We start from the raw sequence: 12,386 nt of genomic DNA on the forward strand, positions 1-12,386 counted from the left end.
ACTTTGAAGGTTTGCACAATGTATCCATCAAAAATAGATAATGCCTCTTGACTCCATGCAGAGTAAATTTATTTGATATTGCTTTATTTCAAACCAGTGCATTATGAAGCCTCAGATGACATCTTATATTTACATAAATACCCATAATAGAAGTTGCTGACATACAATTTGCCTAGTTCATAATGACTTGTACCAAGTTAGTTAAAAAATATCCTTATACTATCAAATCATGATATTTAGATATTAAAGTTATCACTCTGGCCACTGGCAGATTAGTCACCATGGGAATTCACTATATCAAAACAATACACATTATTTGCATGAATTTTCAATTTAAAAATAAACCAAATTTATTCATCTCAACATTTGATATGGCTTAAATATAAATTAACTATCCCGTCATAGCAAATAGGGGTGAGCAATAAATACTGCTTTGTCAGTGTTGCTTACATCCAAAGAACAAAATTTTAAAAAGTGTACGCCAGGAAAGGACTATAGTTATTGCATGTTTCTTTACAAAGAAGCAAAGTCAATCCTGAACTTAAAAATACTCCTTTCCTTACAATCACATTTTCAAATGGATTAACTTCAATTTTCATAAATTGTTTATAATTTCATGCTTGGACAGTAACTTTATTTTTCATGATAACCTCTATAGCAATAATGCTCCATTTAAAGCACCTGAACCATAATATTATGTAAAGTGTGCCCTCCTGTACTAATACGCAAAGTGCATTACTTGATTGAAACCAAAGTATTTGTTGAAAGATACTCCATGATTTTCAGGTGATTAATCATTTCTAACTTGTGTTTTAATGGTAGTAAGCACATTCCATTTGAATATATTTAAAGATCTTTTTAGAATATTGTTATTAAATCATGTGAAATCTATAAGTTTTTTTTTGGTGCATCTACTGAGACTTGGGTTTATTTTTAGAATAAAAGTACAGTAGTTTTCTTAACCTGGTTATTGTTTTTAAAATTTCCATCATTTGCATCTTCAAGGGGTTTTCAACATGATAAATTCAATATAATCTTGTTTGCCAAAGTGCCTCTGGCATAACAGATGCAAGCCTGTAAGATTGCTTTGTGTAACTCATGATCTTATGGGATTTTACCATTTTGGCAAATCTGAAATAATCATTTCAATGTTAATGATGTTGAAGTTATTTTCCACCAGTAGAGATTTGTGAGCTTCTGTTTTACCAGTTACTGTCTTTTTTTTAGGATACACGATATTTGATTTTGAAAAAATAATCTTTGTAACCTGATAACATCAATAGAACATTGGACTCACAATCAGAAAGTCAGACATTATGCCCTGAAATTGCTTGGGGTAGTGGGGTATGGCAAGTTTACTAACAGATCAGAGTGGGACCTTATTCAGATTTTTGCATAGCTTGGTGAGTTAACCAAGAATATCATTGGTATAGATGGAAATCTGTTGACTAGAAATGTTACACCCTTCCAATCCAAAGGGTATAATAAAAGCAAAACAGACAGAAAGAATGACAAATTATAACTAAGTGAATTCTTATGCTTTTTCAAAATGGAGCATATATAAACAATTATTGTATTCTGCTAACTGTGTTCTAAATCTGATTGTGCTCTGAACCTTATATTGTGTAATTTTTGAAATTTTTTGAATTAAATTAACAATGTTCCATAATGGACTTGGCCTGCACATTCCATGCATAATATGCTGAAATCAACCTTCCACTGAATCTCCAAGCTTATCATAAAATTTGAAATTACTTCAATAGTTTAGTATTTCTATATTTACAAACTAATATTGTCAATTCAGTTGGCCCCTAATCTGTTTTGTTCCCATGGTTTTGCTTCAGTCATTTGGACTGAGCACAGCAGAAATCACAAGCAGGTTTATGAATTTCAACTGAAATTGACAAATAGATTGTAAGAGAGTGCAATCCCAAGCAGAAATTTAAGTTGTGATATAGTTCAAAATTCCCAAGATGAAATCCCATGAGATCAACAGTTTTCTCATGGAAATGTCAACCTTGCGATACTTAGTTCACACATCTTTAACCATTTTTGAGGGTCTATTTGTTTCTAGTCTTTCCGTTATTCCCTGCAATGCAAGCAGGCATTGATTTTTTTAATACTCTGCATTTCATGTGCCATTGCAGAACAGCTTGCTGCACTTCCTTTCATTTGCCATCGTTATTTCACTTATGCATTATGACAGATGGCAGTGGAGAGTGTAATGCTCTTTTAGTCTTCCCTATCAGTCTAATGGAGGTCACAGAAGGTTTTTCAACTCTTTCCCTCTTGGTACAAGAAGCATGTCAATCATGAGTTATCAACTCTGCCATCATTAAGCTTCAGAAACACAAAGGACCAGCTTGATCGAGTTGCTAAAGAGTTTGTTCAGTCAGATAAGATCTCCTTTTACAATGGTTTCACCTTTGAAATAAATTTGTAGACCCTTTCATAATAACTTGCGTAGCTATGGAAGTTAGCAGCATTTTTGCTCTTAAACATACTCTTCGAAAAAACACCCTTTGGAATAACTTCTGGAAAGGACCCCTTAATTGACCTTCCGGGGCCCAGATTGATTTTCTCCACATGCATCTTCATTCCTGATGAATTATAAAGCCATTAATTTGTGGAGGAAATGGTAGGCGATCTGCAGCACAGATGTGTCAACAACATACTAACGCACAAAACACAAAAGAGTGCCAAGGAAGCTGAATGAAAATCAGAATTGCTAGATTGTTACGCTTAGCCTCACATTAAACTTTCTCCTGGGAACTATTTTAGGAAGCTTCTGTCTACAGAGCTGAAGGGTAATAATATTTGCAGATAAATAGGATTCTTTATCATTGTAAGAAAGAATTTATTGATCAGCAGCCCCCTGGGGACTTTTTGACTGTCAGAAAATGAACCTTTGATACATCTTGGTTCAGTACCCTTGTGCAGGTCAGATATCTCCAGATCTACCCAGTGACCTCTCTGTGTAAGATTTCTAGGCATACAATGTTCTCTGCTATGAGTCAAGATGTTTAATTTTTAACTTTATAATAATAGCCTTTCTGTTTTGTGAATTTCTTTTGCATCTCAATCTTTCTTGTTAAATTTTAATGCAGATTGTGAATTATTCTGTTACAACACAATAGTTGTTTTCATTTTATGTTGGAGCTGATGAATAGCTTTATTGGTGGAGTAATAACAATTTACGGCTCTTGATTGTAAATATTCTTATGTTCATCATTACAATTCACTGGGTAGTACAATATTACTGTTCGGCTTAATGCTGAAGAAGTGCATTTCTTAAAAGCATTTTGTTTTTTTTTAAAAAAGGAGCACCTTTTGCGAATAAACTCAACATTAAACAAGTGCACATTCTCCGACCATTGAATATCGGCAGCTGATGTTCTTTTTGGCTTGTTCACTCATTTGCCTAGTCACTAAGGGGTTGCTCTGAAGCTCTGTCCTCTCCAAACAGCCTTGTTTCCATAATTGCTTTGTATATTTTCCTTGACAAACAGCATCTCACATACAGGAAGGACTGTCACCTAATCACTTGAAAAAGGCCAAGCTGATGTTCTTCTACACCCGGTACCCTAGTTCTAACATGCTGAAGATGTTCTTCTCTGATGTGAAGGTAAGAAAGAGAAGACGAATTGTGGCCTCTTTTTTGCCACAGCCATTGCAACAAATAAAACAATGGTGGTTATTGTTTTCTATTTACTACTTAATTTGTTTTTGATGTAGCATAGACTGAGCATAAGGAGGATGAATAAACTGACAGATTCAGGCCACATTATTCAAATGAGGACGTGAAGGCTGTCCAGTCACAGCTGCACCCTCCCTCTGCTAGTATATTTAACCCTAATTTGTAATTTTACTTTCTTGATTTAAATTGTTTGTCTCTTCCCCGCAAAGGCTTTTAAGATTGTTATAGAAACTTAAAATTATTTCATATAGTAGATAAAAATGGTAAAATTTTAACAAAAACATTCTAAAGCAACTTGTGTTATTGCTTTTCGTATTTAACAAATGCTTTTCTCATTTAGACATAATACCGCTCATCAGAGTTTGAATTTGATTTTGTTACTTGTCAATCCAATCAAACCATACAGTCTAATACAGTACTTTTTCCCTTTAAGAAATATCAGCAAAATTATTGTTACATTCCTAGTAAAGTGCATTGATGACATTAGTCCATGTGATAGGTTTGCTTTTTCACTTACGGTAAAACTGAACCTTCTTCTAATTTTAAAATGCTGCAAAGTTAACAGAGAAGCAATATTGAATTATTGCAGTAATTCCTGGGCACTTGCTGACTGCCTTGTCAGCTTTCTGCCGCTGCCAGTAATTTCCTATCTCTTAGTATATTGTGGGATGTAAATTGATATGTGGTAACACCTCTCTATTTTGCATACAGCTTTTCAAAATTAGGGAAAAAAAGCTAAGCTAGAACTTACTAGGAAAACAAACCTATCAAAAGAGTGATATCCTAATTCTGGCAGTACTGCACTTTCTTAGGAGTGCAACAGTAATATAATCACTTTGCTGGTTGAAATAATTACATTTTTGGACTTGTGGAATTGCAAATCAATCTGCTGACCTTTTGAGATCTGCAACAGCATTTCTGCATCAAAATACAATGTGCCCAAAATTATAATTATTAATGCTTTATTCTTAATAATGATCATTAGCAAATGATCGCTAACACTTCCCTTATCTCATCTCATTTCTGGGGTTTCTCACTTAGGATAGGAAATTCCTATTATGTTTTTTTAGATGTTCCATACTTCGAAAGTCGCCAAAATGTTATCAAATGAGTTAATATCACTTCAGGTTTACAGAGAAAATAATTCTTAGTCTCCATGCTGAATATTAATGCAATTAAATGTTTTCCGACAACATAATTATTGAGCAGCTTCAATATCATGAGGTTTAGAATCTTCATTGTTCAAAAGAAAATTTGTAATAATGACTAAGTTCTTGTTCAATTTTAAGAGATTCATTAGTATACTGTGTATATATTTTCCTTCCCATAACAATTAACTGCTAATTGATTTAAAGGATGTCCCTTTTTGACAGTTTACCCACAAGGCCTCCCTAAGCAATGAGATTAAATGGATAGGTTAGGTTAAACAATGCTCATACAGCAGATAAACATCACACATGTACTCCAGAAGACTGGATTATCTATGGGATTAACTGGAAAGAAAGTACTTACATTTATATAGTGCCTTTCACATCCTCGGGACATCCCAAAGCACTTTGTAGCTAGTCAATTACTTTTGAAGTGACATCTCCAACAATCCAGCACTTCCTTTTACTGCATTGAAGTGTCAGTCTAGATTATTTGCTCAAGTCCTAGAAAGGGGCTTGAACCCAGATCTGCTGACTCTGAGGCAGTAGTGCTACTACTGAGCCAAGCTGACTTTTTACAAGTATACCCTGTTGTTTCCCTAAAATCTCACATGTATTGCCTTGGTCATTTATGTTTCCTTTTCTAAAGAAAGCGGCATAATTTTCCTCAAATTTTCAACCAATTTGGAGCTGGATTTTCCAGCGGGTAGCACTTTTATTATCCTATTTTTTTAATGGCTTTGTCTGCTGATAGTGTCTGCAAGTTGAGAACATTTTCATGTAAGGTGCCAATACAGATGGAATGGATTATATTAGCCCATATAGGTGGAACTATGTAATTCAGGTAGTGGAATTGCTGCTCTGAATTTTTTTTGTAAATAAAAGAATTTCTGCTCACTTACGGTTGAAATTGTGCTCCAATTTGCCATTGACAGTTATGAAAAAAAACAGTTCCTCTTGTTCATACTCTGCCACCGCACCTGAACTTTTTAATTCCTCTTCTATGAGCTTTAGTTTCTCTTTGTTAATGACTGAATATGACCAGTAAAATAATTACATGTTTAAAATATAGGCTTGCCAGCAGTAGTGATAAATATTGTACTTGGGTTGCAAGATCAAACCTTAAAAATTCCACATACTGACTTGTAGCCCTATTTGTAGTAGCAATTTTTGTTATCCTTTCATGGGATGTGGGCGTCACTGGCTAAGCCAGCATTTATTGCCTATCCTTAATTGCCCTTGAGAAGGTGGTCATGCGCTGCCTTCTTGAATCGCTGCAGTCCATATGGTATAGGAACACCCACGGTGCTGTTAGTAGGGGGGGAGTTCCAGAATTTTGACCCAGCGACAATGAAAGAATGGCGATTATAGTTGCAAGTCAGGATGGTGTGTAGCTTGGAGGGGAACATGCAGGTGGTGGTGTTCCCATGTATCTGCTGCCCTTGTCCTTCAAGGTTGTAGAGTTTGCTGGTTTGGAAGGTGCTTTCGAAGTAGCCTTGGTGAGTTCCTGCAGTGCATCTTATTGATGATACACACTGCTTTCACTGTGCACCGGTGGTGGAGGGAGTGGATGTTGTAGATGATGGATGTGATGCCAGTCAAGTGGGCTGCTTTATCCTGGAAGGTGCCAAACTCCTTGAGTGTTGTTGGAGCTGCACTCATCCAGGCAAGTGGAAAGTATTCCTTCACACTCCTCACATGTGCCTTCTATGTGTTGGGCAAGCTTTGGGGTGTCAGGAGGTGAGTTACTCTCCACAGAATTCCCAGTCTCTGACCTGCTCTTGGGAGCAAAAATATTTATATGGCTGGCCCAGTTCAGTTTCTGGTCAATAGTAACCCTCCCCAGGATGTTGATAGTAGGGGATTCAGTGATGGTAATGCCATTGAATGTCAAGGGGTGATAGTTAGATTCTCTCTTGTTGGAGATGGTCATTGCCTGGCACTTGTGTGGTGCGAATGTTACTTCCACCTTATCAGCCTAAGCCTGAATGCTGTCCAGGTCTTGCTGCATATGGACACAGCCTGCCAAATTAAAATATTACTTCAACTTCATTTTGTCAACATAAGTGGACAAGTTTGCACTTTTAGCTAAACAATGAAGATGCAAATCAAAGTCCTGCCTTTGGGTTGATACCAGCGTAACTTCAATACCGTTGAACCTGCATGGTGACGGGATTAAAATCCATGACCTTCACCAGCTTAAGTGGGTGAACTTCTTCAACTCCTCTCTATATGATTAGCAAAGCAGTTTCGCCATTATCTATACTATTCTTCTCTAGAAATTGAGAAAATTATAACCCAAAAAGAACCATGGTGGGCTGAATTTAGGCTTGCAAGGATGGGTGGTTGGAATCTTGTCAGAGGTGGCAAAAAATCTGGAACCCACCAACTTCCAGTTTTAATGAAGGGGGAAACAAAGGGTGGATGACCAATCTGCTTGTGGGGAATAAGTTGCTCATTTAAAGATAATGAGGCTGTATGTCTTCATTTTAACAATCGTTCTATATTTAACCATAGGTAGGTGGGATTCTCGGGCCTCTGGGAAATCTGCAGCTTAAAGGAAGTGAGAGGGCCCAAATGCCTTTCTAGCACTGCTTGTAAGCCAGGAAGAGTAGAAGTGTTTCCTTCCAAGTCCAACCGGGTAACCCTGTAAGATTGCTGCCCCACCTTCCCCCACCCTCCAAAACTCTCACTTCCAGAATATGGCTACCTATGCTCATAACTTTGGTGCTGTGAAGCAGGCTTCCTGACTGAAAGGCCTCCAGTCCGCCAACCGGGCTGTCTGTGGGTGCAAACCCCATTTAAAGGGTCCCTGCTGTTAAATTCTTCAGCACATTCAGGAAATGTACTCCTCCAGATTTCCCGACCTCACAACAGCCTCCCTGCACAGAATGTGCTTTCAGGCTAAAGTCCAAGCCTTAAATATGCCAGCAAGTCTGTTTTTGCCCTGTTACTGGGGAAGCTCCACATTCAGATTGGTGACAAGAATGGCCTTTGGTTTTGCCATCAAAGGAAGCATTCCCACTCTGGGCTGGGTGTTCATTCCAGGATCCCAAGCCTGTTGCCAGGATGAATTCCTTGTTTGGAACCTGGGGATGTTGGCAGGACCCTGGAAGTGATTTTTGGAGGAGGTGACCAATTAAGTGGGAAGTAATCAATTAAAGACAGTGGGCAGACCCCTGAGGCTGGAGGGCCAACAGGAGGCCCTCCAGCACTGAAAGATTGCCAGCCCCACCATCAGGTGGCATCTATTGACGTAGGCGGGAGAAAGAGAGGGCGCCTCAATCTTGATTTTTTTTTACAAACTTGTAAATACAAAGAGGCCACATCTGTAAGGCTGTCATCATGGAAGGGCAACCACTCCACTGGATGGCAAGTAGCCTGAACTATAGCCCTCTGCCTACACCAGATGTGGGGATTTGTGGGGGCGGGTGGTATTTCCTTGCACAATGGAACACTGGCCCCTTGGGTCTGACACTGGGAGGTTGCCTCCATCCCTCAACCATGTTTCAGCCTGAGCAGGGGATTTGCATGCCAACTAGAAAATCCCAGTCTGTGTCTGCAGAGTGGCCATCACACTCTCGATCCAGCTTGTTCCAAGCTAGCCCGGAGACTGGAACACGCCAAAAGACTGACATGGTGTTTGGTACGTGAATTGTGGCCTCACCCCCCCCCACTCCGGTTCTGCTGCCTCAGCCAAATGAAAATTTAACCCTGTAAATGGGCTGGTTTTAGCGGGACAGTGAAATCAAGTTACTTCTAGCAGTGACCATGTAGTATTACAAAAAATCAATTTAAATGCTTGTATATTAATGAAAGGTGGTGTCCCTTTCTTCTTTACTGCATACCTGTTCACTGCTGCTCCCTCTTCAAAAGCAAATAAGAACATCTGTTTGTTTTCTGTACTTTCAACAGGCACTCTCGAGACCCGTGGAAGTGCGATACACTAAGTTCACTTCATTTATATTCTATGTGCACCATCAATGGTGACAGGCACACGGGACTGCCAGCAATAGAACATTATTAATATAAAAATGCCTTTTGATTGTATGATTTAAGCTCTATTAAATGTGCCTGAGGTCATTTTTTATTGAAAACAACTTTTTTTCAGTTATAAAATGCAACTAAGGCCTATATATGGAAGCTTTTGATGATGTTTTGCCCTTTTATCAGCTAGTGGAAAATGTGTCCCAAGATTCATGAGAAAACTTAATATCTATGAACACTATATAATATACGGTGCTCCTGTCATTGAACATTTAGTGATACAGAATATTAACAGTAATTATAAAAGTAAGATTCTGCCAAAAAGTTTTTAAAAAGGGAGGACAAAGACATTTAATGTTAGGCGCATAATAGTGGAGCAAATCTTTGGGCAGGATTTTCCCCCCGTCAGGGGCGAAGTTGAAGGGCGGGCGCGCACAGGCGCGCCTCCGATTGGCACCCCCGATTGGGGGTGCGGCGCCATTTTACGTGGGCGGGCCAATTAAGGCCCGCACAACGTGTCATCCGCACAGAAATGCTATGCATTCCCTGTGCGGGTAGCGGGGGGGGAATCCCTAAATCAAGAGTGCGCACTTTCGCGCATGCGCACGAAAGAGCGCACACATCTCCCTGAGGCTAACTGCTGCCTCAGGGAGATCAGCTCTACTCTCAAAAATGCTAAAAATGGAGAAAAAAAATACCCTGACATGTCCCCTCATGTGACAGTGTCACATGAGTTGGGACTTGTCCATAATTTTTACAAAAACTTTAATTAAATTTTTAAAAACCTACATGAAACCCCATCCCGCCCGTGGATGAGGTTTCATGTTTTTTCTAATACCCACCGGGGCTCCTGGCCTGCCCGCCAACCTTAAGGTTGGATTGGCAGGTTCATTAATTAGCTAAATGACTCTGTCAATGGCCTCAATTGGCCATTGACAGGTCGGCGGGCGCACAGCTGGTTTTGCTGAGCCCCCGCCTACCGGAAAATTTAAATGGGGCGGGGTGATGTCAGGAGTTCCGCCCGATGTCACCGTGCGTCATTTTACGCGTCGGCGAGCTGACCCCACCCCCCCCAACCCCCCGCTCGCCGACGGGAAAATCCTGCCCTTTGTTATTTTCAGTAATTGCGGTAGAATACATTTTGTAGTAATTGAAATTGGCCTGATACACCTAAGCAATTTTGACAAAAGGTAGAAGTAATTTGAGAAAACCAACATTTGAGTCTTGGGAATGAGTTCTGTGCAAATATATGATGCAGTAAAATAACTGATGGGTCTTATGCAATAGACCTCATTGCAAAATGTATTTACTCAGTAATTCCTGAAATGTATTTTTGCTTTATTTTTCGCTGGATCATTTAGCACCTCTTCCTTTTCCTCCCTCCTTAAACTTGATTCAAACTGCTTTTATCTTTGGATGTAGTAGCATGCAACATAATAGATGAGGGTGAAACTTTACATTTATGCCCTGCGAGTGGCATTTATTCGTCCGTTAATATGCTTGATATGATCATCATATTGTGCAATACGTTGCATAGAAATTGACTAAGCAGATCATTTTTTTTAATGATAAGTAAGCTTATTATACATAGATCCCAACAGTTTTAAGGTTCATAGGTCTTCTGGCCTGAATTTCACACATGGCGTTTGCGCCAAGTAGGTTGGCCCAGAAGCGGACGCGAAATGTGTCCGTGATCGGCCCCCGACCGCAATTTCACGCTGGCTAGCCAATTAACAGCCAGCCAATGTGAAACATGCACTGAGAAAGCCTCAGCACTGCCCAGGGAGGATGAGGGGCGGGGGGGGGGGGCGGAAGAGGGTGGGCGCCAACAAAAATGAGGATGCGGGTGGGCACTTCTAGTGAGCTCCCTGAAGGCAGACAGCTGTGGCGGAGCTGCATTAGGAAGCTGCAGACCTGTATACATTAAAAAAAAACAAGAAACAAATGCACCAGACTGTGTCCATGCAACACATTCAAGCACCTGTCAGCAGAACTCAAAAAAAACATCAGACCCCAGATATCATTTTTTTATTATATTTCACCCCAGACATTTCATCCCGCCCTTGGGTGAGGTTTCGTTAAAAACGGGCTGCCCGCCTGCCCGTTTTGCCCGTGCAATGAGTGCGAAATTGCATGGGCAACATAAAATCATAGATAATAGGGTTTCTCTTGGCCTTAATTGGCCCGTTAGTTATTGGCAGGCATGGCTCCAACTCCCGCGCTCACCCACCGACTTCAATATCGCTCGGATGCGCGATGACGCCGTCATTTCACGCAATTCCAGGTGCGTTCGGCCTGGGCGATCAACGTAAGATTCCAGCCTATGTTTTAATTAATGAAATTTTGCCATTACACAGATATTTGATGCAATGCCAAAAATCCTTTCAGCATTGTTAAGGTCAGAAGTTTTGCTGCAAGAGGAATTTTAAAGTAGCCCATAAATTTTCTGGCTGGATGGAAACTTTGTAAGTTGCTGCATTCAAGATGGTTTACAGCACCAATAGTTCTTGGACTACCTGAAGATCACCTCCAAATAAAAAGAAAATTCTGAGCTACAACAGCTGTGGGTCTAATATTAAATGACTTTGTTCTGCGAGTTTAGGTGCTATTATGGCGTCTGTGCTTTGCTAATGACTAGCAATGCACACAATTATACACTGAGCTTTCTACAAGATGACTTTTTAAGCCTAATATTGTAGAGGAGAGGCAGTATGATTGATGTAGTGCTTGAAGAACAGTTGACATTTTTTAGGATGTGTCATGATCACTGAGGACAGGGTTTTCATCTGTTTAAAAAAAAATTATCTAATTTTCTGTTCTTTCAACTTCTTCTAAACCCCACCCCATCGACTTGAGTTGATCACTGCCGAGCTAGATTAAGGTGTCAAATTGATTTGTTTTATGTGTATTTTGACTGTGCTCATTGAATATTTAGGAAGTTTCTTCAGCAAACACGGATTGTCCTATGTCCCATGGGAAGTATTAATCCATCATAGGGACAACTAGGCTGCAGAAAGAAGAGGCCTTCTCTAGTGGTATTCACTTGTTTGTGATGCACCAGTGAGGACCTTAAAGATCAAGATTATTATGTTTGTTTAAAAAAAACTGTAATTCAGGAACTGTTGATGTTTGATAAGCAAAAAGTGACACAAGTCTTAAATGCTGAGCCCTCATGTTTGAGTGGCTCTGTTGTTGTGGCCAGTACATCTCTGGTATTTCAATTCTGTAACAATAGATTTTAAATCTCCCTTTATACCCTTCTGCCAAACACTGTCATGTGGACTTACTTTTTTTTTGTAGTCCCATTAGGTCATCTACAGGCCATTCTAGAAAAAAATACCCTTTCTTTTTCTCTATTCTTGTATGTAGGAGACAATGTCTTGTAACAATACTGAAGCTTAATCTCCATGTCAAAGCAATTTTCATTCCCGGGTGCGCAGGCTGCTATCGTTTTGTTATGTTTTGTTTCTTATACTAAAAGAATTAAAAAGGAACAGTAGTCGTCATGGGGCCTGTAGTTCTTATCTCAGTGTCTGGAAATTTGGACAGTGTAT

At 39.5% G+C, this 12,386-nt stretch overlaps 1 protein-coding gene across 5 annotated transcripts in view; it reads left to right on the forward strand.

The window, feature by feature from the left end:
- The window catches only part of prox1a (prospero homeobox 1a), a 131,387-nt gene that overhangs the window by 17,719 nt on the left and 101,282 nt on the right, over positions 1–12,386 (forward strand). For all 5 annotated transcript variants that reach the window (XM_078557055.1, XM_078557054.1, XM_078557056.1 and 2 more), the window contains exon 3: positions 3,518–3,625. In XM_078557055.1, the coding sequence (XP_078413181.1) occupies positions 3,518–3,625 (108 nt within the window). The remainder of the gene's footprint in view (positions 1–3,517; positions 3,626–12,386) is intronic.

Source organism: Cetorhinus maximus, chromosome 14 (genome assembly GCF_964194155.1).
Source record: "Cetorhinus maximus chromosome 14, sCetMax3.hap1.1, whole genome shotgun sequence".
Taxonomy (NCBI): Eukaryota; Metazoa; Chordata; class Chondrichthyes; order Lamniformes; family Cetorhinidae; genus Cetorhinus; species Cetorhinus maximus.